The 27,932-nt window shown below is 57.4% G+C and overlaps 3 protein-coding genes and 1 long non-coding RNA gene across 9 annotated transcripts in view; 2 read left to right on the forward strand and 2 right to left on the reverse strand.

The window, feature by feature from the left end:
* LanB1 (laminin subunit beta-1) overlaps positions 1-19,537 on the reverse strand; it is a 43,789-nt gene extending 24,252 nt beyond the window's left edge. Inside the window, exons 1-2 of one of the 3 annotated variants that reach the window (XM_037235589.1) lie at positions 19,483-19,537; positions 6,447-6,637 (exon numbers count right to left, since the gene is read on the reverse strand). In XM_037235589.1, the coding sequence (XP_037091484.1) occupies positions 6,447-6,504 (58 nt within the window). In that variant the 5' untranslated portion in view covers positions 6,505-6,637; positions 19,483-19,537. Of the gene's footprint in view, positions 1-6,446; positions 6,638-8,474; positions 8,496-19,285; positions 19,430-19,482 lie in introns of those variants that run through there. The other 2 variants (XM_037235587.1, XM_037235588.1) reach the window with 2 other exon arrangements.
* A 342-nt stretch (positions 19,538-19,879) lies between these two features.
* On the forward strand, positions 19,880-21,696 carry LOC119112998 (uncharacterized). The gene is made up of 3 exons (XR_005095811.1): positions 19,880-19,917; positions 21,080-21,223; positions 21,501-21,696. It is a non-coding gene; the product is annotated as an uncharacterized LOC119112998 (long non-coding RNA).
* Positions 21,697-21,899: 203 nt separating this feature from the next.
* LOC119113091 (uncharacterized) lies at positions 21,900-24,556 on the forward strand. Its single transcript, XM_037237421.1, has 2 exons — positions 21,900-22,331; positions 22,621-24,556. Exons 1-2 carry the CDS (start codon positions 22,008-22,010, stop codon positions 23,032-23,034), a joined length of 738 nt encoding a protein of 245 aa, XP_037093316.1. The 5' UTR covers positions 21,900-22,007; the 3' UTR covers positions 23,035-24,556.
* A 127-nt stretch (positions 24,557-24,683) lies between these two features.
* The window catches only part of gb (solute carrier family 7 member genderblind), a 41,234-nt gene continuing 37,985 nt past the window's right edge, over positions 24,684-27,932 (reverse strand). For 2 of the 4 annotated variants that reach the window (XM_037235991.1, XM_037235990.1), the window contains 3 exons: positions 26,578-26,727; positions 25,706-25,883; positions 24,684-25,431 (listed from right to left, as the gene is read on the reverse strand). In XM_037235991.1, coding sequence (XP_037091886.1) covers positions 25,379-25,431; positions 25,706-25,883; positions 26,578-26,727 — 381 coding nt within the window. In that variant the 3' untranslated portion in view covers positions 24,684-25,378. Of the gene's footprint in view, positions 25,432-25,705; positions 25,884-26,577; positions 26,728-27,390; positions 27,488-27,932 lie in introns of those variants that run through there. The other 2 variants (XM_037235992.1, XR_005095670.1) reach the window with 2 other exon arrangements.

Consider the following 27,932-nt stretch of genomic DNA (forward strand, 5'->3'; position numbering starts at 1 on the left):
AACGTGGCATTTCATGCCTGCGTAGGGGTGTGTAACTCCGCTCTGCCGGCAGCTGGCCTCCGACGCCTGTGCCTGCGACGCCGGCTCTCCGTGCTCGGCGGGCGTGGTGAGTGGGGGTTAGTGGGCGGAGCCAGAGGGCGGGTTAGCTGGGCCGCGTGCACCACCACCGCGGCCTACCTCCAAACTTCTGCAACCGGTTCTTCTCGATGTAGGCGTTCCGCAGCTGCTCTTGTGAGATCACCTCCTCCTCCTCCTCCTCCTCCACCCGGGTGGTGGTGGTCGTCTGCGAGCCGCCGCCCCAGCCGCCCACTGTCTCCACACCCACGTGCTCCGACTCAGTGGTCTGCGGCTCGCGGCCGGTGGCCACCACCCGCGATTCGTTGCGATACACGGTGGTCACATTGCGATAGACGGTGGAAGAGCCACCGGGAAGCGAGCCCGCCACCGAGCCGCGCCCAACGGGGACGCGCGTGAACGTGGTCACGTTGCGGTACAGCGTGCCGCCGCCGGGTACCACCCGTTGCGACGTGGTCGTCACAACCGTGCGGTTGCGGATGGTGGTGCGGTTGTGCGCCGTGATGACGCCGCCGCTCGGGGACGGGTAGCGCACAGTGTAGTTGTAGGAGGAGACGGTGCCGCCGCCGGGCAGCGTGCGCGTGTAGTTGACATAGGTACCGGTGGAGTTGCGGTAGACAGTGCGGCCCGGATAGCGGGTGACGACGGTGGCGCCGCGCTCCGTGTCGGTCCGCCCGCCCGAGCGGTCGTAAGTGCGGCCGCCGTAAGTCCGATCGTACGTCGTCGTCTGGTCGTAGCGCTGGCCCTGCGAGTAGCCTCCGGAGCGGCCGTACCCCTGGCTGGCCTGCTGCGTCTGGCCGTACGTCCGCCGCGTCTGGCTGCTCTGCTGAGTCTGTCCGTACGTCCGCCGCGTCTGGCCGGCCTGCTGGGTCTGTCCAGACGACTGCCGGGTCTGGCCAGTCCGCTGCGTCTGGCCGTACGTCCGCCGCGTCTGGCTGCTCTGCTGCGTCTGTCCGTGCGGCTCCCGCGTCTGTCCGGCGCGCCGGCTCGACTGCCCCGCGAACTGCTGCTGACTGTAGCTGGCGCGCGCCGCCTGCTGCGCCGCGGCAGCGGCGGCACAATCGGTGCCCTCCGCGCAGGGGGAGCCGGCGCCGTACGTCACCCGGCGCGAGAAGCTGGTGCGGCGCACGTTACCCCGAGAGCCCGTCCGACCGGCAAGGCCCGACTCCCCGCCGTAGCCTTGCTGTCCCACTTGTCCAGCCAGTCCCGTTTGTCCCGCCTGTACAGCTTGTCCAGCCTGTCCCGCCTGTCCGGCTTGTCCACTGGCAGATCGGCTATAGTAGTAGGAGGACGAGTACTGGCGGGACCGTACCGGTGAGGCGGCGATGGACGAAGCGCCGGGCGTCGTCCGCACGCTCCCGGCGCGGTCGCGTGCCGCCTGCACGCGCCGCCGGCCGTTCCAGCTGAAGAACGGACGCTGCCCGTCTCCGTCGCCGCTCGGCTGGAAGTAGGAGCCCTCGAGCACGGGCGTGCCGGCGCCACGCGCCACGCTGGAGTTGCGGGTGACGCTGGAGGTGCGCGAGTAGACTCGGCGCGAGCCCCGGCCAGGGACGAACGGCCGGGCGCCGCTGCCGCTACCGCCACCGCTGCCGGCGCCACCTCCGGATTTCGTGACCGCCACGCGACTCCGCTGGTAGTGCACTTCGTTGCCTAGGGGAAAGCGCCCCGTGATGGACAATAGCCCGACACCAGAGACCAAGCAGAGAGGTGCACATCCCAACACCACTGGAGGCCAGCAGAGACTCGATCCCGTAAGACGGAACACTCCGAAGCCGCGACACGGAGCGGTGAAGCGAGCTGGTATAACTGACAGCGACGCGACTGGAGGAAAGAGCCCCCATGGCAAGCACCTGAGCGGAGATGACGCAGAGCAGGTGCGGCTGAGCCGATCACGCCCGCAAATGGTTTAGTGCTCAAACGCACGGCACACCATGCGGACAGGTGAGACCGCCAGACCAGCAGAGGCCACAGAGCGGAGGCGTTTCATGCAGAGGAGGCAACGAATCGCAGGTCCGGTGGGCCACCGGCCTCACGGGGAGCGGGCCTCGCACATCGGCCACGAGCTGAGGCCAGACGCAACGAAACCGAGTATTGTCGCCCAAGCCGAGCAGACGGCTCAAACGTGGCACCAGGCAAGCTATTAGATAGAACGAGAAAAACGGCACCACGTGCTTGCAGTGAACGACGCTGGTGATTAACATGAAGCAAGACACGTATGAGCAATGCTAACGAACTGATGGACGCCCACGATACGACACGAACAAAATAGGGCAACACATTTCCCGGTGAGAAACATGCCCTGTACCGTCCCACTCCGGGGAACTGGCCTTCACAAACCCACTCCAGACAGCAAAAGAAACGTAGCGTTGTAAGTTTACCCTTTGCCCAGCAATTCTTGTCATCTTTATGCCCACCACCCTAGCTACTCTGGCCACCTTTATGTCCTCCACCAGCGTGAAAAATTCCACCCATTCCACTTATGCGGGGTCACTCGCAGCGCGGGCAATCCCCGTTACTTTGCTTTCAAAGACAGATGTTCGCCAGTGGGAAATGAGCATGCACTACGCAGCCCAATTTTACAGTGACGCGAGGCGCAGAAGTGACCGGACCACCTCACCAACAAATGTGTACCAAACCACCGAACGCGCAAGGGCAAGAACAAACACCAAACAGCACACGCTCATGCAAAAACTGAACGGCAAGCGCGAGCGACCCGGCCGCAGGCAGGCGCCACAGGAAGGACCTGCTGTCCGTTCGGGGCGCGGCCTGTCAATAGGCAGACGTCACGGCAGCATGCGACACGCCACCACCCGGTCAGTAGAGTCACGCCAGGTCACCTTCGTCGCCGTCGACGGAGCTCTGTCGAACCTGCTGACGCCGCACCTTCCGGAACCGTCGCCGATGCGTTTTGGTCGTGGTTGACGCGACACTATCATCCTCTTGACACTGCATCTCTGTGGCGGCGCGCGGGCTGAGACGGGCCGAATGCGGCGCAAACACACGCGCAACCCCACACGCGTACAACAACCACATACGCACAACGGCACACACTGCCCAGCAGGCCCGGGAGAAGCCGGATCGGTCGTGAAATATATTGGGTAGGATAAGGTCACTCATGCCGAGCTCGGTCGACTCTGCGGACCGCAGAGGAGCGACGCCACTGCTGCCAGCTCAGGAACACAGCTTTGGGCTGAGGCGCCGCGGCTCTTACAGCGGCAATGCTGCAGGCGCTCCCGGCTGGGCCCAAGCCAACAGACATTGTCTTTTAACTGCGACGTCGGAAGCCACCGTCGAAGCAGATCGAAGGCATCAAAGCGCGATAACATGCCGCTGCTGCTGCTGATTCGCAGCCGAACGAGATCACTGCCCAGCCTAACTCCCCCGGCCTGACGCCGTCGGGCCAGGGCCGCGCGCCTCGCCGCGGGTCTACTCAAGCAGCGGCGGTCCACGCGACCTCGGGCCCCACCCGGTCCCGACGGACGCGCCGCGCCGCGCTCCGCCCGGGCCGGGTCAGGGCGAGCCCCAGTCACCGACGTCGCCCGATTGCCGGCTATAATTAGTGCTGGCCGTCTGCCGGTGGAGTGGCGGCGCTGGAGCCCGGGCTGGAGCGACGCGGCGCCGCCGGCCCGGCGCGAGGGCTGCGCGGCCTACGGGACCCGATAGCCGCTGTTGTGAGGGTGAATGGACTCAAGTCATGTGGCTGAGTAATCGCAGAGTCATGGCGCATTACATCACGGTGTTGATACACAGCAGGTGGCACGGACCCACTGCAGACTCTTGATCGACGCTTGTGACTGCTAATGTCGTTGCCGGCATCACGTCTCGCGCCTGTGAGAACAGGGCCAGCAGAAGGTAGATGCAACGAGGCCAGACGTAGTAATCGCTACCGAAACCCCCGCGCAAACCGCCGTGCGAACTAAACAGCCAGCGAAGCAGTGGAGGAGGGTAGCTACACGGCGAGGCGAAGAAGTCGACCTTCGGACCTCGCACAAATGACCGCTCTGCCCAGCGAATTCACAGCTCACGCCACCGCGACACGGTAGCCAAGCTGGAGTGACAAGAATGGACGCCCTGCCGCACCAGCTGGGCGCAGGGTAACGGGCTCGGTGGTGGTCCGCCGACACAGCGGAGTCACTCAACCCACCTGTCGCACGGCCCACGCGGTGCCAGTCATCTCGGCCCGCCCGATTACCCGTCGTTTTCTCACGCCATCATCAGGCGGCGGGGCCGATTTCACAGACAATATCCATCAGGCCCATTAGAGCGCCACATGCAATGGGCCGCCGCCGCCGCCTTTCACCCACCGGCCGGGGCTGAAGCGGCCGGCCGTGCTCCGCGGTGTGGGGCAGGACGAGAGGGCTGTCCGGCTACGGGCAGGACCAGGCCTGGTCGGCCGTGTCGCGCGCCGACGGGCAACGGGCGGCCGCGTCACTCGACACCCTCGGCTGCACGTCACCCTGCAGCTGTCGGAGCCGCCACGCGCCGGCGCGACCCGAGCCGCGGCGCCGCAGCCGACCCGGGCGCCGGTTACGCACACGCACGCGCGCCGGGAGACAGCGGCGGCCGGAGAGAGCCGGCCGGCGGGGAGCCCGCTGGGAATGCGGTCGGTCGGTCGGTCGGGCGGCCGGCCGGCTGCAGCCGACGGCAGCGGCGCACAAAGGCCGGCACGCCTCCAGGGATAAATCACCGGGCGTGAGTCAGGGCGGCGACGCGATGGCGCGGCGCGCAGGTGCCACTCGAGACGGTGGCCCGTGGCGCGCGCCCGACGCTCGGCAGCCGGCAGCCGGCGGCCGCGGTCGGCCTTGATGAGAGCCGACACGTCGAGCGCGGTCGGCGGCGCGCGGCGCCGGCCGCAGCTGGTCGGAAGTGACCCGGACATGGCCGGCCGCCGGTCGGCGCCCTGGCCAGCGCGCATTAAATCACCGCGCGGCCGGCAAACAGGGCGTCCGCCGACGCCGTGATCGCGCACAGGTGGCCGCCGGTGAGATAAGATAGGCCGGCGTCATCCCACGGCCGCCGGCCTGGCCGGCCGGCATTCCGGCCTGACCCAGATCGAGTGCGGCGGCAGTGGCGACGGCGGCGGCACCGGCGCTCGGTCACCAGCCGGCGCCGCTTATCTCCACACGTGCACCCGGCCGGGCCCGGCGCCCGGCGCCGGGATGGACGGCCGTGCAACAGTGCAGACGGTCACTTCCGCGGCCGGCGCCGCCCCCGGCGTCCGGCGATGGCGGACGCCGGGGGCGGGCACGCGGCGAGCAGCGGCGCGCGGGAGACCACCCGCGCCGTCGCAGCCCTCCCACGCCCAAACACCTGCTGCCGCGGTCAGCTTTGCGGACGACGTCCGGACACGGCGTCGCTTCAGCGGACCATACCCGCATCCGACGAACGGGAACGCGGCTGAACGGGGAGCGCGGTGCAGGTTCGGCGAGATCAGGGCGCGTGCGCGCACGCTGCAACCGGTGGGTAGGACGCGCGCAGCTACTGATTGTCCCCAGTTCCCTCCGCGCACGACTATACTATTCGTGCGCACGCAACAGACACGAAATAGCCGAGCCAATCGTCACGATTCACTCGCAATTCAAACGACGCGCTTCAGCATTCCAACGATTACACTTTAAAGTTGGCTTGGCACATGGCGACGTGCAACCGGTCAACATCAGACGGAAATGGAAGGTCTCACAACTCCCTCCGTGCTGCAGCGGCCGGCCCATCCGCTTCGTGTTCGCTTTCGCGATCGTTGGCCGGCCGCGACACCGGCCCGAGTCCAGCGGCAGGGACGTCTCCCCCCTCCCCTCCCATCCACACTCCCGACGACTGGGACAGCCCCGCAGCGACGGCGACGACGGCGGGCGCCGTGTGTGGCTCGACACCGGAGCCGGACAGATGCGCCGCGGCGCTGCCACCCCGCTGACGGCGGGCCCGACGAGGGGACGGCCCGGCGCGCGCCGGCCGGGCTCGCCGCAGGCCGGACAGATGCGCCGCGACGCTGCCACCCCGCTGACGGCGGGCCCGACGAGGGGACGGCCCGGCGCGCGCCGGCCGGGCTCGCCGCAGGCCGGCAGATGCACGCCGACACACTTAGGGTGAAGTGAAGCGCCAGGCCAATGTGGAACGAAGGGCGGAAGGGCCAAAAGGCATTCGGTAGCGACGACAGGCAGAGTGACGATCGGAGCAGGCAGGTTGATGGCCTGGACGGGCGGGCGGGCGGGCGGGCGGGCGGGCGGACAGACAGACAGACAGACAGACAGACAGACAGACAGACAGACAGACAGACAGACAGACGCAGACAGCTGATCGACAGATGCGGTGCACGCTCAATCGAGACAGACAGCCGGGCAGATCTGGCGATCGGGCGCCGCCCGGGGACCCACCTTGCGCGAGCAGCAGCAGCGCTACGGCCAGCACGGCCAGCCGCGTCCACCGGGCCATGTCCGCAGTCAGCGGGCCGCGCGTCCGTCCACTCACACACCGCCGACAGACACCACAGAACCTCGAGCGGCCGGCCTCCTGCGACTGATGTGTCCGTGCGCTGGGCGGCTCGCTACTCCATCCTGCCGAGCGCCTGCGACGGGGGCGTGTGCGCGCGTTAAATGCTGCTGCGGCGGCGGCCGGCAGGACACTGTGGCCGGCTCCACGCCGCCGTCGGGCCCGCTTACATTGGCATCCGATTGGGCGGCGGCCGGCGGCGGCGGCGTCGAAAGCCGATCGTATTTATAGCGGCTATGAAACGTGTGGACTGCGCGGCTGGGTCTGGCCGGCGGCGGCGGGATACGGTAGGCGCCACGGCTCGGCCCGGCCCGGCTCGGGGGCACACGGTCCGTGTCGGCAGCCGGGGGCGGGGAGAGGACGGGCTCGAGGCCTGTCTCCGGTCCCCCGCCCCACCCCGGCTCCCCGCATGCCGAGCCAGAGCGACGGCGCACGAGCGCGGCTACAGTACGGCACATTGCGGGCTCGCCTATTCCACGACGCTCCTCGGGCAGAAGCATGCTCCGCGTCCGGGCAAACAATCCGTCACACCGGGGCCTGCAAGCGCGCAGTGCGGCCGTCGGCCGACGGCATGACGCAAGCATGGGCAGGATATACGGACATTCCACCAGACCAGGACGCATCGCGCACTGCCGTCAATCGCACGGACGGTCGGTCCGACCAGACCACATCACACCACACCTCGGTCACATCACACAGCCGCCAGTCGCACGGGCGGTCGGTCCGACCAGACCACACCACACCTCGGTCACATCACACATACAGGGTAGGCCAGCACGCAAAGACGGGGATATCCGCACAGTCAAGAGCTGATACTGAAGATTGCAGGAGCATTGCCGACGGACGCCTTCCGAAAGCAATGTCAGCTTTCTCCCAGTTTTGGAAGCATGCCAATTAATCTGGATGCGGACGGTCTATCTCGAACGTTGAAAAGATGACAGCATGAGTCCCCATTAAAAATGAAGAGCCGCAGTATTGTGCAAAAATATATGCCACTGAAGGTTAACGCCGCGCTCAGCTGCTGAGGCTGAGGTCTCCCAGACGCGCCAGCGCAAAGGAATCATTTTGAGACGCCATGCAAGGACACGTTAACGCTTCTGAGCGCAACTTTGTACACTCCTCCCGCGCACACATTTAGATGTAAATGTGATGGACAGGTATCGTTAACCAGAACAGGTGGAGTAGCCATACCTTGAAACTGCTACCACTAGTACTCAAGCGGAACACTGTAAGCTAAAACAATACTTGGAAAATAACTATTGGCTGTTGCAAATACCCATCATTAACTCCAACATCCCACCTAAATTTCATATTCATACCCCTATGCATAACGCATTGTGAAAACTGGCTACCATTTCAAAACGACGATTGCTCTTTTCCTCTCCTTAATGACAGAATTTACACACCGCCAACTGTTCCCCTTGGCGGATGCGCACTGAAACCACCTGTGCGAAACAAGATCCCATACGAGACTTAAGCCGCAACACCCCAATACCACGATCACCAGCCTACACATAACAACCACCCAATGGAGTCAACACCATCTCATAAGCAGGGACCCTGCTGACCGTCCGCCGCTAACCGGACGCCACCAGCTCCTTCACTCGGCTCCAGGTCCACCAGGCGAGCCTGGATCGCGGACAGAGCCCGACCCCGCTCCAACACACCAGCCGTGCGCGCTGGGAGGCGTGCCACACAGCTCCGACTCACACCGCCAGGCCCCGCGCCTGGGTACGCACACCGCCGCCCGCCGGGACCGCGCGACACTGGCCGCCGGGGTTGCCACCCGCCCGGTGACCCGGCCGCGGTCACCGGCAGGTGGCACCACGATCGCCGCCGCCTGTACGGGGAGGTGGCCTGGCCGGGGAGTCGTTACATAAGCGGGGATGCGGGCGGGTAGGCGCGCTACTGACCGGGCGGGACGGACGCGGCGGGCCGACTGAGCCGGCCGCTCGGCGCCGCAGCCGGCCGCTGCGGAAGGCGCATAGATAGCCGGCCGACAGACTTCCGTCCGGCCGGCGGCCGTGGCGGCGCCGGCCGCCGCACAAAGAGGCCCTCCCTTCCACCGCGCCGCCGGCGCACCAGGCCCCACGCGCACCCAGCCGGCGGTCAGACACGGCGGGTAGGCGCGGGGTCGGCCCGAGCTGGAGCCGAGGCGGGGCAGGCTAGGCGGGGCTGAAGTCAGGCGGGGTGAGCTGGGCGTGGATGAAGCTGAGACGGGACGGGCTAGGCGTGGCTGAAGCCGAGACGGGGCGGGCTGGGCAGGGCTGAAGCCAGGGCGGGCGGGTCGGACGGGGCTGAAGCCGGGGCGGGCGGGTCGGACGATGCTGAAGCCGGGGCGGGCAGGTCGGACGGTACTGAAGCCGGGGCGGGCAGGTCGGACGGTGCTGAAGCCGGGGCGGGCGGGTCGGACGGGGCTGAAGCCGGGGCGGGCAGGTCGGACGGTGCTGAGGCCGGGGCGGGCAGGTCGGACGGTGCTGAAGCCGGGGCGGGCAGGTCGGACGGTGCTGAAGCCAAGGCAGGGCGGGCCTGACGAGCTGCCACCGCCACCCGTCTCAGCCAGCGCAACATCACCCGTGACATGTCACGCACACATCAACATTTGCGCATTCACACCGCAAACTACCACGGATTCGTTCAATTCTGAAGACTCATAACTTGATAATCGGCGAGATCTTTGAGCGAACAACTCGGACCGAACGTTCGTGCACGGTTCATGGGGTAAACTCGGGTGGACGGGAAGCCGCTCTGCGCCGCGGTGCGACCATTCTCACACTCGGCCGTACCGAGACACGCGAGCTGACCTCATCACCGTACGCGTGCCAACACGGCACGGGCTGAACCACGACACCGCGGTCTGTATGAGTGCACGATCAGCCCACCACGCCTACGGCCTGCGGGCGGTCCGGCTGAGCCTTCAACACCGAGCTGTGAAAAGGACCGTCTGCTGGTGCGTTTCTGTCAAAGCAGCGCTAATAGAGGTAATTAAAAAGTCATCAAAATTAGGGAACTCACACCAGTCCCCAATTCCGATTACTTGCTGAAGCGTCCTAACCTCCCAATAAGTAACTGGAGTGGGGAGAGGGCTGGGGTTAGTTCTTTCTTTTGATAAAGTCAATTCAAAGGGAGCAAACGTCCGTTTGAATTTCGATCGCGTACGCGATCGCGATCTTCTCGTACGCACGTCCCTACACCTCACATTAACTTCAGGAAAAGCTTTTCACTCTGTGTCCTATTGCCGCGTTCTTCGTAACATCCTTGTTGGCAAATGGTATACATGATAACTCGTCCTGATTAATGTCATTCTATACTGGCCAGGGGTCACGTGTGTCGGCCCCAGACACATGACCAGCTGTTCACAGGAAGCCCCAGGGCGTGGCCAGGAACAAATAAGTGTCGATCGCATGGCGTAATCCGCCGTCTTTCGCGCACGGTGTCCTCGTAAGCCGTCCGACCAGCTGCACCTGCTCTACGGATGAGCCATGAACAACAAACGGCGGCGATGCATTTGATAAGCCCCAGAAGCTGGCGGCGGCTCGGCGATGATGGCACAGTGCGAGCCTCTCTGCTCTCTCTGTGCGGCATGATTCACTCTTGAGGCAAACCATTTCAGCGATTGAAGACATTTGAGTGGATGTCTCGCATTTGAAAGCGCGGTGTGCGGTGAGCAGTCCGTCTGCCGCGGACGCGGCCGATGCCGTTACCCAGCCGGGCCGGACACACTGCTGATGTCAGCGGTCCGTCTGCCGCGGACGCGGCCGATGCCGTTACCCAGCCGGGCCGGACACACCGCTGATGTCAGACTGCACAAACGCAGATCGGCCCGCTGCCCGGCCGGTCAACGCTTCGGCGGATGTGGCGGGGCACATCCGCGAGTTCGCGCGAGCCAGCCCTACTCCGCCGGACCGCCTGCTCTGTGTCAGCGTCCGCCAGGCCGACAGAATGGCAAACACCACCGGCCGCTAATACGAACCACCCGCCAGCCGCCAGGGCGCGTGACCGGCGCGGGTGACGGCCGGCGCGGCGTCCGCGGTACCGCCAAAGGAGGCCGGCCGGGGCTCGAACACGTCCCGCCGCGGTGGCGCGGATGGCGGACTGTCGAGGCACGCGGGGTAGCGCTCACGGGGACCAGCTGGGGCTTCGCTCGGCACCTCCCCGTCCGCCATGGCTGCGCGCGACCGAGCCGGATGGGCCGAGGCTTCTGCGACCGGTGAGGCCGCCTCCCGCGCCGTCGCCACAGCAGTTCGTCCGCGTCTGTGCTCCGTACTGTGGCTTCGGTCATGGCTTTGGATGTGGTCGATGCGGGTGGACAACAGACTGTGACTTCGGTCACGCCGCCTACCGCCGAGTAGTCGCGTGGGTAGGATAATTGCCGCGCATGGCAAGCTTTCAAGATGCCATCGACGGTAAGGCTATAATTTTTTTCAGAACACTAAACCATTCATTTTCGCAGGGGCGCGTAATTCGCAGCTGGCCAATGGGCGGTTGGCATGCTTCGTCAGCGAGCGACCCGGGATGTCGGATCATCGGGTAACCACAGATGTCCCGGTGATCTAAGAGGCAGCTGGCGCGGGGCGTCTGGTGCCCGGGAATCCGCCGCCCGCATGGGTCACAGGACAGGTTTATGCCACGGCTCAGGCGCGGCGCCCACCGAATTATGCACGCACTGCGGTGGCTCAGCGGCGTCATTTATGGCAGTTCCCCATTTTCCCGGATTAACATGTAGCTAAAAGGACACCTCATTGTCCTACCAATTTGCCATGCCCAAGTATCGACGGCGTCTCACGATGGCAGGAGGCTCAGTGGCAAATGTCATATGTTCCGCGCTTTGCTGCGATACTCAACACGATAGTTTTATCAATCATCCTCTAAGAAATTTGACCAATGACTTCAAATCTTTTTGCCATCAGCTACACCATAGCGTGCAGGGAGAGGGGAGAGGGGGGGGGGGGGGGGCGGCAGTTGACGGGATGTTTACACCACGCCCGTTATTTCAGTTGTGCCTCGCCATTTCGTCTGACGGGAAACCCACAACTCTTAAATCTTGTCTTGAGACGACAGATGCTTTGTTCTGTATAGTGTCTTCGAAGAACGCAGCCACACCCAGCCCGCTCCGAGGATGGCCGTGGTTTGGCGAATGCAGGCACTGGTGGCCAAAATCAATAGCTGGTGCCGTGTATTTCGGGCGCCACCTTGGCCCGTAACCTGTTCTCTGTTCGTCTGGGCGCCGGCGGCCGACGCATCCAGGCCTGGCCTGGCCGGGCCGGCGGAGCGCCGCAGCACGCCAGCATGCCGCTCGAGGCTTACTGGCGTGGGGCGGCGCGCAGGGGCACCGATGGGCGTGCGCCTTGCTTCGTTTTGGAATGTCCCAGAAGGAGAGGTCTGGTAGGAACGAGCAACTCCAGCTGTACTGTGAGGATTTTCTGATGATCGCTTTTCGAACTGTCTTTCATCCATCCATTTCTCGTTCAGGAATGCGCAGAGGCTAGCAAGCAGATGCTTCCGACACAGAACACTTAAATGCGAAATCCACTGAAGGAGAAATGCTCAGCATAACTAACTTACTTGCCTCGAATGATTTACGAAAAACTGGCCTTTGGGCGCCTGCCAAAAAATGTGATTGGCTACGAGTTACGGAAGAAAGATGTAGGGACGTGTTTGCATGATCTGTTTTTAATCATGTTTTTGGTGGACAGTGATATGGGCACATAAAAAATAATCATGTCATGCAGTGTCACCATGTCCAGCTACTTTTTTGTCAATATCCGTACCTTTTTGTAGGCACATTCCTCTGATATCACGGTTAGTTGTGGGTCCTAATCTGCAAAACGTAGGACGTCGCGTTTTTTGCCTCTAGCTGCCTTTCCTTTTTCTACCAGGCATTAAGCGTTAAGCCTGTTTATTTAAACCGGTAATCGCAGAGAAAATTGATTGGCCCAAAGCAAGAAAATGTTCACGCAAGCAAGAAAACATTCAAGTACCATCATTCAAACATTTGAATGCAGATGCTAGATGTTGAATGCCTGCACATACTAAAGGTATGGAGCGGGACATCCCAATTCATTGCGTATCTAGAATCGACATGAAAGCCACCTGTTATTGCCTCACTAGTCACTTGTCCTTGCAAAAGGCAATGGTACCTTAATGATGACCGTTTCAAACTGTGCTTGTCTTCACTTATAATCTTGCCCTCATTTCTGCCGTCCAAAGTCAGAAACGCGTAACTAACCTTTCTCTCGCAGTCGAGTCATTGGTATCATTAGATTCGTCTCGCCGGGTCGCATATTTTGGCCTAGTGAGAAGTGTATGCTTAAAATTTTGAAGAAAAAAATTGATACGGATATAAGGCTGGTAGATTCACGTATAAGTAGTGGCTGAGAGGTTTTCCCAACACAAAAACGAGTAACTGACAAGTATCTGTGAAACACGAGCCTAAAGTGTTCCCACAAGCTCCGTTTTCAGGGTCAAGAGCACGTATCCGCTTACATACGCGGTTCTGTCACCTACCGTCAAAGTCAGTAATGTGTCAAAGCGCGTATCTGCGAAGTTACGCGTTTTTGTCATTGGGAACCGTTGGGAATTGAGCAGTTACGCGTTTGTGCCATTGAAAAATGTTTTTTCCTCCAGTTGTTACCAAATTTATGCAAATATGCGCATCTTCACGGGGGAAGTACTGCGGTCATACTTGTGCGTTGTAGTCTTTCATACACTAGAAGGAAAGCAGTTTCGGTGTGTTTATAGCATGGGTCCTAACCATGGCTATTTACCACTAAGGACCTGCTGTCATTCTGCCATGCACAATGGGTGCGCCTGACACCATATCTGGCGCTCTCCACCCAGCAGATGTTTGACTTTTGCAGACATTCCCCGGTCTGAATTGATAATGAATGAGATATGGCGACATCCTTTCCTGATTCCATGGATCCGTTTAGTCAGAAATACAATGCTTATGAACCGCATACAATACGCATAACCGCGCGAGTACTTGTCCAGATACGAGGCGTTGCGGAGCCCTTTTCACAATTGACAGAAACGTGTGTATTGTCAGAGACGCGTTTCGCCCAGATGCGCCTTTTTTACTTCGCGACCACTAAGGTTTCAACACCATTTTCCTGTGAAAAAACATTCTCCGAAGTTAAGGCTGTAGTTATTTGGTTAGTTTAGTTTTGCATTGATAGAGCAATGTTTTACCTTCCCATTGCACAACTTCTATTTATTGCCTCTGATTTATAACCACGGCACCAAAATAACACAAAAAACACTCTCCTGAACAATCATGAAATTGCTAGTTATGTGTTTTTGACCTTGACTGCAGATCTCATCTCACTCTCCACTGTGCCCCTCCACCCCTCTAGTGGTATGGAATAGATCACTTGTAGAGTGGGAAGTATTTTAAAGGGGCACACTGGCTCAAACTGTACCTGCTAGTACTCTGCCATGCAATTCAGCATGTTTATCCCTGCCTTACATTTACATATTTGGCACATATGTGTTTTTCTTTGCTGCAAACCACTACACCTCCTAGAAAGGTACACATCTCATGGCAACAGATTTCATCAGATTGCATCTTCTGCCTAGGAGAGGACCAGATCCATTTCAACATACTCCTGCAAGTAACATCAGGTGTGAATGATATTCCATAGTAAAACAAGCCCAAAGCCCTGAAGTCTACTGTAAGAGAAAAAGATTATGAACAGGAGTTTGGAGAAGGTGGGGGAGCTACTGAGTAGAGCATGCCACAAGTTGCATGGAGTTAGCATATTTTTCCTTTATTGGTTCTAATGCATTTAAATCTCTAAACAGGATATGTGCAGACAGCCTGTCCCAATCCTGTGCATGGATCACAAATGTGGATTATGGATCCAGTAGCTCTTTAATGATGAGATCCATATTCCAGATAATAAGCCCATGCCTCCTCATAGGTATAATTTATGATTATATCATCTTACAAAACCAATATGTGCACAACAAATTCAAAATATAGCTATATCAGTTGAACTGATTAAACAATCACTGAGCAGGCCTTCAGCAATACCTACTCATGCTATTTTCTTTTTATAAGCAGCATGCAACAACAAACAATACACCAAATTGTACAGCATATACTTCTTGTTTATTTGCAAGTTTAAACTTAGTCAAGACACATGCCATCAAACATGCCTATAGTTGTCTTTATGGGAATGCAGGACATTACAAGTATCTCATCTTGTTATGAAAAGGCAAACATATATCTCCCAGACCTCCAGGAAGTTGTTTAACAATTGTCACATACCGCACTGGCTATTGTTTCAGTTCAGACGCAGCGGACAATTTACAAGAGAAGCAACCACTAAATTGTAAGGGTACCATATCTCCTCCCTCCTAAATACAACTACCCTTTCGATACACCCGTTGTTTCCATCAATAATTGAGTTCGCACACTTAAACAATACGTTAACGTTTTCTTTAGACATCGCCTGAGCGGTTAGGAAATACAATGAGTTCACAAACTTAACGTAACCAAAATTCCGAACCGAAATTCCCCTCTGCAGCAATTCCTCTTCTTTGCAACTGAACTGAATCAGCACTGACTATTTCACATGATACTGTGACTAACACGACTCTTTGGACGTAATCGCGATATTTACGGGAAGGTTTCACCATACGTCCACTTCTAGTTGTCACCGGATCACGCGTCACGACTGGCGTCAGTTCGTCCGACCCAACTCTCGGCTCGGCCTGGCCCTATGGCTGGTCCCTGCTGCGAGGCGTCTCGGCACCCCGCGGTTGCTGCTCCTCCGGCTGGTCCCCGCCGCGAGGCGTCTCGGCACCCCGCGTTGCTCCTCCGGCTTCTCCTCGGCCCCATCGTCCGTTGGAGAGCGTGGAGATTGCTCCTCCGCGATTGATGGCTGCGCGGGCTGGTGTGTGTCCTGTGGTCCGCCGGTTCCCGAGGTGCGCTCTGGGAGGCCTACCAGACTGGCTGCCTGGAACATTATTTGTCCATTTTTTGCCGTTTTCTTGCGTGCGGCTTGCTCTTGGTGGCTTTCCTTGTTCTCTTGGCTTCGCAGTAGCTGTCCAGCGTGGCGTGACCACACCAATCCATCCACGGTCACTGCGTACGAAACTGGACCGGTGCGGCCTATCACCTTTCCTTGCTTCCATTTCGCTCCTCCTGCATAGCTCCGACCGAGAACCGTTGATCCAACCTGGAACTCGGGGAACTGTCTGGGGTTCTTCATCTCATTCATCTGGGCGTTAAAAACTTTCCCTGCCGCGTTGAGTCTCAGCAGATCCATTCTCGTTCTCACTTGTCGGCCCAGCATGGCCTCGGCTGGCGCGATTCCTGTCGTCGCATATTCTGTATTCCTGTACTTCATCAGGAACGAACCCAAGAGCGTTTCCACTGGCTGCCCGTCTCCTGTTGTCATTGCCGCCTTTAGACCGTGCTTCCTGGTCTGGACCATTCATTCCGCCTGACCGTTGGACTGTGGACGATACGGAGCCACTCGGATGTGCTTGATGCCCAGCTTCAAAATGAAGTTTCCAAACTCCTGGGACTTCAGCTGCGGTCCGTTGTCAGATACTAGTTGGATTGGGATACCGAACCGAGCAAATATGCTGCTCAGCTCCCGGACGGTTGTTCCTGCCGTGATGTCCCTCAACGGCGCGATTTCCCGCCATTTCGAGTGACTGTCCACCAACACGAGGAAATATCTTCCTCGCATTGGACCTGCGAAGTCCAGGTGTACCCGCTCCCAGGGATTTTTGGTGTGCTCCCATGGGTGCAGGAACACTGCCGGCCTTTCGCTCCGCGTTTCTTGGCATCCTGCGCACCGCTCCACCAGGTCTTCAACGTCCTTGTCGATTTGGGGCCACCACACGTAGCTCCTGGCGAGCATTTTCATTCTGGTGATGCCTGGATGGCTGTCAAGCACCTCCTCCAGTACTTGGTTCTGCGGCTTCTTGGGGATGATCACTCTTGCGCTCCAAAGCAAACAGCCGTTGGTGATGGTCAGCTCCTCCTTCTTTCTGCTGAACACTTGTATTTCTGCTGTGCTTCTTGCTGACCATCCTGTCCTGGAATGGTGCGCTACTTCCACCAGCAGCACGTCACTGCTGGTCGCCAGCTTCACCCGGTTCGCTGTCAGTGGCTACAGCTTCTCGATGCTTTCCATAAAGCAGACAGTTGCTTCATCAGCTTTCATTACACCTGTGGAGCAGGGAAGGCGGGACAAGAAGTCAGCCATCGGGATCTCCTCTGACCTCCGGTACTCCACGTCGTAAGGGCTAGTGATGATGCTATGCCATATGGCAGCCTTTTCATCTTCATGAGACCTCTTCGTGTATTAAGGAATGTGATCTCCTGACTGTCCGCCTCTAGCTCCATCTGCAAGTAGGCTGTACTCAGGTCAAGTTTGCAAAAACTGTGCATTCCTGCCAGACCAGTCAGGATGTCCTCCAGGTTAGGCATGGGGTGCTGTGGGACCTCCAGTTGTGGGTTTACTGTGCCCTTGTAGTCTCCACAGATCCTCACTTTCCCACCCGGCTTTGGGACCACCACCTTGGGTGAGGCCTACTCTGCATACTCCACCTTCTCTGCCACACCATCTTCTTCCCATTTTTTTAGTTCTTTGTCAGCTGCACCTTGAAGTGCATATGGCACAGATCTTGCCTTTCTGAACACTAGTGCTGCCTTTTTCTTCAGCTTCAATTTGGCCTTCCCTCTGGATATTTTACCCAGTTCTGCTTTGAGCACTTCCGAGCTCCGGCTCAGCACTTCCTCAACAGACGGCTCTTTTACCCTGTAGATGTGCTCTGTGTGAAGTTGCACCAGGCATTGTAGCAGTACTCTTGTGCTGCTTAGAAGTGACACCCTTCCCTTAGCTGAGATGACCCAGCATGCCTCTGCCTCCTTGTCATTGGTGCTTGTTGTTGCCACAAACTGTCCATCCAGGGCCAATGGAACATCTGCTCCATAGCGCATCAGCCTCCTGCTGGTTTTCCCAGCCTCGATCCCTTGCAGGGTCTTAAAATCCTGCCTGGTGATGATGTCAATGCTAGTACCTGTGTCCATCATCAATATGACTGGCTGCTTGTTCAGGAACACAGTAACCAGTTTTTGTGATGGAGTCTTTGTGTTGTTCAGAATACAAAATCCTCATTGGCTGTGTTCACCTCTGTGAACCCATTACCTCTGTTGTAGCTCACCTAGGTCATCCTGCTCCTGCAGGCCTTTGCAAAGTGATCACACTTTGAGCAGGTTTTACCTCCTGTGACCTGACAGTGCCACTTTGTGTCCCTCTTCACCACACCTGAAGTAGGTCAGCTGCCTTTGATCCTGGACATTGTGCCACCTTTAATCTTGGTGGTTGTACCTCCTAGATGGCACCCACTTTTGCCTTTGATGGCTCACCTGGTTAACCTCCTCAGTTTTCACTTCTTCTTCTTTGACCTCCTCTTTTTGGTCATTGAGTCCCATGCATTAAAGTTTGGCAGCTTGCTCCCTTACTTGTAGATGCAACTTCCACATCTTCACCACTTGAGTGAGGCTCAAGTTGTCTGCCTCAAGCAGACAAATCTGCAGTTCAGGATGAGGGAACTCTGATGACCAGATCTGGGATCATGTTATCCACTTCCTCTCTGAACTGGCACTGTTGAGCTTGTTTTCCAAGCCTTTCTGCAAACTTGACTATATCCTAATCTTTATCTGTCATTTTCATGCTGTGGAAAACCTTCCTTTCACAGACTGGTCTTGTTTTAGGAGCAAAAAGTGCTTTCAGCTGACTTTTTGTCCACTCATAAGCATCTTGGTCCCGATTTTGTTTCACACTTTGTTCGTTTCCCAGAGCTTTCACTTTGTGTTGGATGTTGTTCCCCAGAATACATAACAACAGTGCTCCCTTTCTTTCTGTCCCAATCACTCCAACAGCACACACATAAAGTTCAAAGCTATCCAGCCACAACTCTAAGTCTTCTCCTTCCTCATACACTTGTGGTGTGTCAAGGCCCAGACTCATCTGGATTTTCCAGTGCAATTTGCCCAAACTTGTCAAAATTACTACTTTCAAAATATACTCTATGTCTCAGCACACTTCTTGATAGTTTATATAGCTAATCTAGATCCATATAACTTCAAATAACAAATTAAATCCACCTGCATGTGTGCCATCCTCGTCACCACTTTGTCACATACTGGACTGTTTATTGTTTCAAAGTTCAGAGGCAGGGACAATTTACAAGAGAAGCAACTGCTAAATTACAAGGATACCACAACAATGAGCTACTCAATCACAATGCAGTGCAATTGCTGAAGCCTTCCTTCCTGTAATGCCAGGTGTGCACATCTGGCCAGCTGGCAAGTGACCTGCCATATAAGCTGTAAATTCTCATTGCAGGAACTACATCATAATTAAAGGATGAAAGGCAGCCTTCTCAACAGAATTTGCTAACAAATCACCCTCAAAGTCACCAGTTTGGTCTTGATGAAAGTCGATCTGCAATGAGGTACACCTCACATACACCTAATGCACTCATATTACCTAACACTATCAATGCACTAACAGCACCTTGCACACGGTTTCCACCCTGTAGCGCACTAAAAACCGCGCATCGTGGTGTCTACTGCAGGGCTCAACAGGTATGCCTGATGAGCATCCAATAGCCGATTTATTCACACCTGTTGCACGCCTGCAAAGGAGACATGTATGCTCACCACACCTAAAACATGCCAATATTATGGGCTTACCTTGAGACGACTATCCGCAAATGCAGACCTCTCAGACCTGACCCCCGCAGACACCACGACGACCCCAACAACCAGCGGCCGACCTCTCCCGGACCCCCTCAGCCTGCTACCCTCCCACGGTGGTTCTGCTTCCGCATACAGCACCGCCCAGTAGCACGACAGGTGTCCACAAAGGAACCGTTCGGTTATCAACCAACCTGCTCTAACTGGTTGCTTTTGGATTTGTTCGTAAGTAGACGGCAAATAATACTCTCTCACTTGCTATATGGTGCTAGCAGCGCTCACGCAAGGCAGCTTCAGACAGCAGAAATACTTTCCCAGGGCTAGTGGAGAATTCACGATTTCAGCTCATATTAGAATTTAAAGGAATTCAGGTATCATATTTGGACTTGAGTATTTGAAAAAGAGAAACATCACTAATTATCATCCTACAAGATAAAACTTAAAGTAAAAATGTATATTTCCATTATTCTAATGTACAAAATTTCTGCAAGCAGTTTGATTTGACCAATACTATCAGAAGGCAGCATGTAATGGCTTACTTGCAACGTTAAATGGCGCAGCTGGTATGGTAATACACGCTAACGGATAGCTCCGTAGCCTGGAAAGCCCGAGATGATGCTGAGTTTGTGGTTCGCACTGCCATTTTCTACATTGCTGGCGTGTATTTCTACTGATTTTACCTCTTTTACCAAATAGAGCCCTCCGAAAAATGCATTCTGTTAAAGGGGAATAAACATGTGGTTTGAAAGCTCGGGTTTCATGTGCTCAAGGAAAGCCGATGGCTGTAACATATTACGATGCAACATTTGTACTCATGGCTTTAGATCACATGTTCCATGCATTCAGTTCACCCCTGTGATCCAGGGTCTAGAGCCATTGAGGTACAGTGACACAGATGGGTGATGCTTACTGCTTGCCAAATGGTGCACCAATGTGAAGCTTACAAAAGATCCATCCATGGTGCCAGGTCCAATGTGACATCAGTGTGCTGAATGGCATGCTTACATGAGCTGAGTTCTGGCTCTGTTGCACATCAGAATTGGTGCCAGCTGCATCAAATTCTGATCCCCCAGATTTATTATATAGTGCACTGCATTGTTTCTGCTGCAGCACTGCTATGCCAGAGATGTTTAGCATAGCATGTATTTTTTTGCAGTCTGATGGCATGTGTCTCAGTCTGCACTCCAGGCACTGAAAATTGTGCAGCCTGTTACAAATTCAAAGTTTTGGATTGGGATGTGCACCTCTTAAGGATAAGAGGCAACCTCTGACATATTCTCAGAGCCTGGAACCCAACTTCTTGTTGTCCCAGCCAGGGTGGGCTGTTGCCCTGTCTTGCTGGAACCACTGGTTGTCAAGCTACAGCATGTTGCCACCAAACCAGTCTACAAAAATAATTCCACTGCACTGGACCTGTGCAACATTTGTCACCATACCTTGCAGTCATGTGTGTCAAACTCCAAACTCCTTCAAGGCCAGGCCAAGTTGCACTGAATCTTCAGTACAATCACTTATTTCTAATTGCCACACTTATATGGATCCTTCATAACAAGAGAAGACTTAAGAGCTAAACATTTTTTCATTAGCCAGGAATGTAAGGCAGATATTCCCACACTGAAAGTTGTGAAATCACCCAGCAACCTTCAAAAGACCTCTAATATATTAATCCACATCAAGTAATTTTTGTCAAGTTAGTTTATTTTGTTTTACAATGCATGAGGAAGGTGATGTGAACTGCTGTTATGTGGTACAATGACAGCAGTTAGTGTTGTAACATCCTTTGTTTTTCAGCTTATTAATCAAGATTAAGCATAGCTGCTGATTTGCAAAATGCGTAAATACTGGAAGCTTCTCTTAGTTTCTACAGCTGTCATCAGTGCAGCATTCTTCCTCTTCTACAAACACCAGTATGATCGCCTCAGAGGTGTTCTGCAGGTAAACATAATTTATGGGTGGCAGTAGTAAAGATTAGACATGATTAATCTTTTGTGTTAATATCAGCACAATGCTTTTTGCAATTTAAGTTCTGAATGCAATGCTCATGCACCATTGCACCTAAAACTGCCTCACACTTTGCATAGATAGCTGTTGTTGCGGTTAACAGATGCATGTGACCTTCCACTCTGTCATGATATTGGGTCATGCACACATGCCATGCTTGCCACTGCTCCATTTTCATGCTGCCAAACTGACTACGCTGGCTCTTCACCAGGTGCTGGACACATTTGGCAGTCCAAACATGGCGACAGTAGCGCCTTCCAATGGTGTGCTGAGCTGGGATGGCGACGGCTGGCAGGCCGTCTCTGCCGACCTCTTCATCTTCTCCTCGTATGTGGCGCACGGCGTCGGCGTGGCCACGCTGGCCGTAGCCGCTGGCGAGCCGCGCCCCGACCAGCTGGCGTGCTGGGTGTGGGTGGAGGGGGCCGGCGCCGCCACGGGCTCCGTCAGCGTGCAGCGGCTGCCGGGCCCGGTCGGCGACGGCGCCGCGCCGTTCGCCGGCTGGCGGCTGACGTGCGCGTTCGACGGTCACCGCGCGCCGTACGCAGTGGGCTACTTGGCGCGTGGCGCGCGGGGCCGCCGCCCGGCCGTCTCGGCGGTGGGCAGACGCGACTGGCCGGGCCCGGCCGACCGGCTTGGCGTCTGCCTGATCCCGGCCGACTGGACGTCCGGCGACTTGGACCGGCTGGCCGAGTTCGCCGCCTTCCACGCGGTCGTCGGCATGGAGCGGCTGTGGTTGTACGAGGCGGCCGTGACGCGCGGCGTGTCGCAGCTGCTGCTCCGCTCGGCGGCCGTCCTGCCCGCCCGTCTCGTTCGCTGGGACTTTCCGTACCGGCTGGACTCGCCGGCCGCGCAGCTGACGGCCGCCGACCTGCTGCGCCGCGACTGCCTCGTGCGCACGTCCGGACACGTGTCACACGTGGCGGCGCTGAACGTGACGCAGCTGCTGGTGCCGCGCCGCCACGACACGGTGCATGAGATGGTGCGCGCCATGGAGGAGCAGATGCAGCGGCCGGGTGCGGCGGCTTTCAGCCTCTCGCAGGAGGTGAGCCAAGCCGCGATCACTGGCAAAAGCGCTGGCTTCGCCTTGTACGCGGCTCTCGTGTGTTGTAACTTCCGATCATGCACGCCACGTGGCTACCTTATTGCTGTGTGCCGGTGCAGTGTCTGCATGATTCAACCCCGCTTGTAGCTAGCCACCTGTAGTGGCCTGTTAAGGTCAGCTTTTGCTGCTGGTGCTCCAGCACTGACCTCTGAATCAAATCGCTGTGGCCTCCCTCCAATCGCCAGGTCGTCCAGCACCACTATCCCTGACCGTACATGTCCCCGTTCAGGTGTTTTGCACAGACGCCGCGGACGGGCCGTACGCGCGCAAGGCGCCGTTCCTCACGCTGAGCAGCAAGACGTCGCTGCGGCCGTCACGGACCGAGCGCGGCGCCGTCTGCCTGCTGCGGCCCGAGGCCGTCACCGACCCGTTCGATGCCGCCGCTTGGGCCAGTCTGGGCCGGCCGCCGCAGCTCAACCCGCTCATGGCCGCCGTGCAGCTGTACGTCGAGTGCGGCACGCCGGCCGCCGGCAACACCAGCTTTGAGGGCGCGGCCGTGCGCTTCAAGACGCGCCTGGTGCACTCGCCCGTGTTCGTGCACTACCGCCAGCTGCGCGACGCCTCGGTGATGCAGCGCGCCGGACCGCGCGGAGGCACGAACGCCGCTCCCAGCGCTGGCGCGCTCGGTCCCGCCAGCGACTGACGGATGCGGATGGTGTGCGCTGCCGGCAGCGGCTCCGTTGAAGCCTTCTGTTTGGTCTGATTGGGGACCGCTTTAGGCCGTCAATTGTCCGCTTCTTTCCTTCCGAATCATCGGCGTTAAGTGAGCCAGGAGGTCAGTTGTTTTGTTTGTCTGCCTTGAGTCGGCATTTTGGCCCAAAGGTCCTGGTGCCTGCTGTCGAATACTGATGGAGCTGGATGACGGCTTATGATGCTTGCCGGTGACCAGCCAGTCATGGTTAGCGCCTGCTACTGGAAAACAAGGAGACGGAGGGTTCGGGTCGAGCCATATTCGTCGCGTTCCGAACACGTGTCTGTCGGCAGTAGGCGGACGCTGCCTCGCCAGGAATCACGTGCCTCCACGGAGGCTGGTTACAGACACAGCTGGAAGCAGCGCCTGGGGTCCCCCGGTGTCAGCGGGAGGCCGGCGTTCGAACCCCTCCCCCCAGCCGCGTGGCAACGCCATATTGACCGCGGGGTCGGGACCCCGAATTCGCGGAGTTCAGCCCTCAATCGCTTTCGCCGGCGCGGTGGTCCGGAGGTCATAGCCGTCACCGGTCTTTCAAAAGCGACGCCGTCGTGGAATGTGGCGGTGTTCGGGAGGCGACGAACAGCCGGGGACGTGCGTGCGTGCGTGCGTGCGTGCGTGCGTGCGTGCGTGCGTGCGTGCATGCGTGCGTGCGTGTGTGTGTGTGTCTTGCCACGCGTTGAATGTGTGGTACGTGCAGTGATTACAAGTTCGCTAGTCAAACTGCCCCGGGAATGAACTGCCCGGTGAATGACGATTTTTTAGATGCTTTTGACCGCGGCCACCGCAGCGTTTAGTAAACAGCCGCGCATGTCAGGGCGAGACGCGTGTCACATCACGCTCTACCAGGCTCGCTCATATTAGGGCTACTTTGCAGTCTCATTTCCTTCCTGTTTTCGATCCGCCGGTAGGTTTGTAATATCCAAACACAATTTGTTTGTATCACGTTGGACATTTTCGGACGTCCAACCTTTGTTTACCGTGTACTGGATGCCGGGATATTGTTCGTGAGCTTATATCGTGTGTTCTGCTTGCTGACGCCATCCGCCATCCCGCGTGCGCAGATCTCGTCACTCGTCTGGCAATCTGCCTGACAACCCAACGTGGAGCTGTGAACGTCTGATGCAGATCACGGACCATGCGGCCTTTTTCCGGATGCTTACGTCTGTCATGCCGAAGGGAGGTGTGTGAAAATGCCCCGGGCATTTGTTCGCTTTTATTTGGGAGCATATGAAGGTTTGTATTAGTTTGTGGCTTGTAATGGACCTGGCTGGTCTGTTGCCTTCCACTTTGTGTAAATAGCGCGCCTTCGACCAAAAGCATGTACAAGAGCTCGACAATGTCGCTCCATCGTGACGTGCACCATATTCCGACCAATGCTGTGCCTGTGCGCCATTTTGCTGCCGAGGGTTGTTCCGGCATGGATGTCTACTGTTCATTGAATGGTCTCCGGACAAATAAAAAGTCAACATGTAACCAGGCAAAGTGCGTTGGCTGTTTCGTGTTGCAGTCTGCACGCTGTGTCTCCACCCTGCGACCTCCAGCACTCAACGCGAGCTGAGAGGCGCGGGCGCTTGAAACGCTGCGCGTAGAAAATAGCTACATCAGCATGTCTCACATGATATATTTCTCAAAAGTATGCAGAGGACACAGGCACGTCGCTTTGTAAGTCTTGATCTGGCCCGTCATAAGTCGGTTCACCTCGTCAGCACGTTTGGAAGGGTGCCCATCACGCATGCCCCACCAGCGCACGCAAACACCCACAATGCGCCCCGGCTAGAGCTCACAGGTACGCAACACTCAGCCACACTGTCCTGTCACACGCTGGACCGCAGACACAGCTCGCGCCGACGGGGACGGGCCCGCCGCCTCCTCCGCCTCTGGCGACGCTCCTCTGTCAGGACACCACTCAGGCCGCTGCGGCGTTGGAGCGCGAGGCGGGCGTCCCTCCGCATCTTGCCCTCCGCTGCGCCCAGCGAGTAAAGGCGCGGTCGGGTGGGGCGGGATAAATTTTGAGCCCCCGGCCAGTCCGCTCGCGGCGAACCCCCAGCGGCAGGACCACTGGCGCCCCTGGCGTCGCGTTCGCGAAACTATCCCGACGGCGAGCGCTCACGCCCCGACATTCGGACAGCAATGGGGCATAGCGGCACGGCGTCTGGTGCCGCGCATGGCGCTCAGGTTAACTGCTCCGACCCGAGGGGCAGCAGGCCGCTGGTCCGGACAGGGAAGTCCCTGCCGTCGGACGGAGCCAGGTAGGCATGGCTCGTGCTGGACGCGGCGCCGTGCGGTCACCAGCGACTTAGTCCTCCTTCAGAGCCAGAAACAGCTTCTGTGTGAACCGGTTGAAGTTGTCTGGAACAGAGGGCATCGCCGTAGTTATTGCCAGCGGGAGTGGGGTAACGGTATGCCCCTGCAACGCGCGGGTGATAATTCCGCGCACCCTAGGGCGGCACAGCTACCTCACGGCAACAGCTGTCCATGACTGAACACGGATACATACGCCTGGGTAGTTTCCATGACATCATAGTGATTAGGCATGGTATCATGATGTAATTCCAACCAAACCAAAGAGCCACCCTGATTGCTGGAAAACCTACAGTGCGAAGAAACTGGAACACTTGCTCACCAATCACACGTAGCGCCCATTGCGGCTTGTTTTTCCAGTAGACAAAGACAAGGTAGGCGGGCACCCCCGTGAAGGTGATGAGGATGCCCATGCCGACCTCGATCGGTTTGACGTAGAGCGGCATGAACACGAGAAAGCCGCAGATCATCAGGAATAAGATCGGTATCACGATGTTCACCTGGAGAAGCGCCCACGTTCATCAGTGGCACACACCATCGCAGCAGGAATCAATACAGATTACCGCGACGACAAAATTGTCGGGCACCGACCAGCCTGCTTATGCCCATCTCACTAGGTCCACGTTGACTTTTGACTGGTTCCGATACATTTCAACACCAGCTCGCAGTTCAGTTACAGCAAACCACGTTACGACATGACCTGGGAGGTGATAATGCATCACAGCCGACAATTAAAAATGATTATTGCATTGCATGTTACCAGAGTAAACTTAAATATGAATAACGCAATTACACAAGGATGCAACAAGTAGCGCGCGTTTTTACAGCACACGACAGTGCATGAAGGTAAGCAGAGTACAAGTGACACACTGGCGATAAGAATACACTGGGCGAGCCTGAGTGGGCCACGCAGGTGACAGGGGGCGTCAGTGACGGAACAGATACACTGAGCCACCCTGATGGTAAAAGTGGTAGAGAATAGGTGAGCACCACTAGCGACACCAAGGTTTTGCGGTGACTCCGGGGTATTAATGTGCTTTCGTTTGCGCTGCTTCTCCCACTTCTAAACCAGACGTGCGAAACGTGAGGAATACGGCTACCGAATGGCTACAGAGCGTCGGGGTGCGCGTGTGTAGCGCCGCACGGGCGCCGCAGACGTTACAGCGGTGACGGCGACTAGCTCCGGCCGCCTACTCTGATAGGTCGCTCCCTGGCAGGCTCTTTCCAGCGGAGGTACAGCAGGCCGGATATCGAGCAGAGGATGAACGAAGACTCGATGAAGCTGGCGTAGTTAATCAGGGCGAAAATGTCGCTGGTGCACAGGTACACCAGCGACAGAAGACCCTGAAACACGACCGTCAGTTAACCCCGCTGACCGGAGATTCCTAACAGCTCACAGATTCTAACATCAGCACACATACAAGATCGCACGCTTTCCGGCTCACAGCTGCTTTCATTTACGCACCTTATCATCTTCCCGTACCGCTTCGCTATTTGAAACCCATTATCGGCGTTGAAAAGTCACAATGGGTCTTCAATATAAGCGAAACTCGATGTGCATCGCTTGTCCACTTCTTTGAATAGGATCCTATCAAGATGGAACCATCGGTCGTTTGGTACTCGGGGTATCAGGATATGCATCCCAGGTGAAACGACTCAGGGGTACACAGGCAACGCATGCGCCTTATGCAGACATGCTGGAGTGCAAGTACGTATGTACAATTTTTCTGATACCTGCCAACAACGTACCTCACATACCCACATGACACATCTATATATATATATATCTCAATGTATAAACAGAAGTCGAACAAGTCTGCCACGGCAAAATAATGGAAGCCAGGAGCCAACTGGATTGGTCGTTATCTGCATGCACGATAGCCGTAGGCAACAGACCCCTCATGACCCGCAGACGCGCCAAAGCACCACCAGCTCCACCTGGCGGCCGCGCATCGGCCCGCCTCTCCACGGGTCTGTCCGGTGCCCGGCCGCCGCCACACCACTCACGAGGTAGACGAGTGCCGGCGCTGGCGTGAAGTGGCGCATCTGAACGCCGCACAGCGCCAACGGGAAGTGGCCGTGACGCGCGCCGATGAAGCAAAGCCTGCGCGGCACAGCGCACGTGGTGGGACGTGCGTGGCGACCGCGTACCGCCCAGCGTTAGTGGTTAGTCAGCGGCTGGGCGCGGCCCGCCGGACATGCGTCGGTGCAGGTACGACCCGCGCAGGACTCGACACACGGAGACACGATGGGAGGAAAAAACGAGGACGGGGAGGCAATGAACAGCAGGACACGTCAGGAGGCGGGCTGGACACGAGGAAACACGACTGGATGCAGGCCGACTCGATGCAGGGATGCGCGGCAGCATCGGACCAGGGATTCATGGCAGAAATGGACTGGACTGGGGATGTTTGCTAGGAGATAGGCTGGACACAGGAAAGTACGGCAGGATTAGGGCTGGACGAGGGGAGACACGACAGCAAATGGATGGGCGTGGAGACGACAGGTATGGCGCGACGCCTTCGACAATAACAGGCGACGACGCCATG

Source organism: Pollicipes pollicipes, unplaced genomic scaffold (genome assembly GCF_011947565.3).
Source record: "Pollicipes pollicipes isolate AB1234 unplaced genomic scaffold, Ppol_2.1 Scaffold_7261;HRSCAF=8764_pilon_pilon_pilon, whole genome shotgun sequence".
In the NCBI taxonomy this organism is placed as follows: domain Eukaryota; kingdom Metazoa; phylum Arthropoda; class Thecostraca; order Pollicipedomorpha; family Pollicipedidae; genus Pollicipes; species Pollicipes pollicipes.

Bases quoted from the DNA above. Each gene is read 5' to 3' on its own strand.
- LOC119113091 (XM_037237421.1), top strand. From the start codon at position 22,008: ATGGAGCGGCTGTGGTTGTACGAGGCGGCCGTGACGCGCGGCGTGTCG. The intron at 22,332-22,620 runs GTGAGCCAAGCC...GTCCCCGTTCAG, and splicing joins CTTTCAGCCTCTCGCAGGAG to GTGTTTTGCACAGACGCCGC.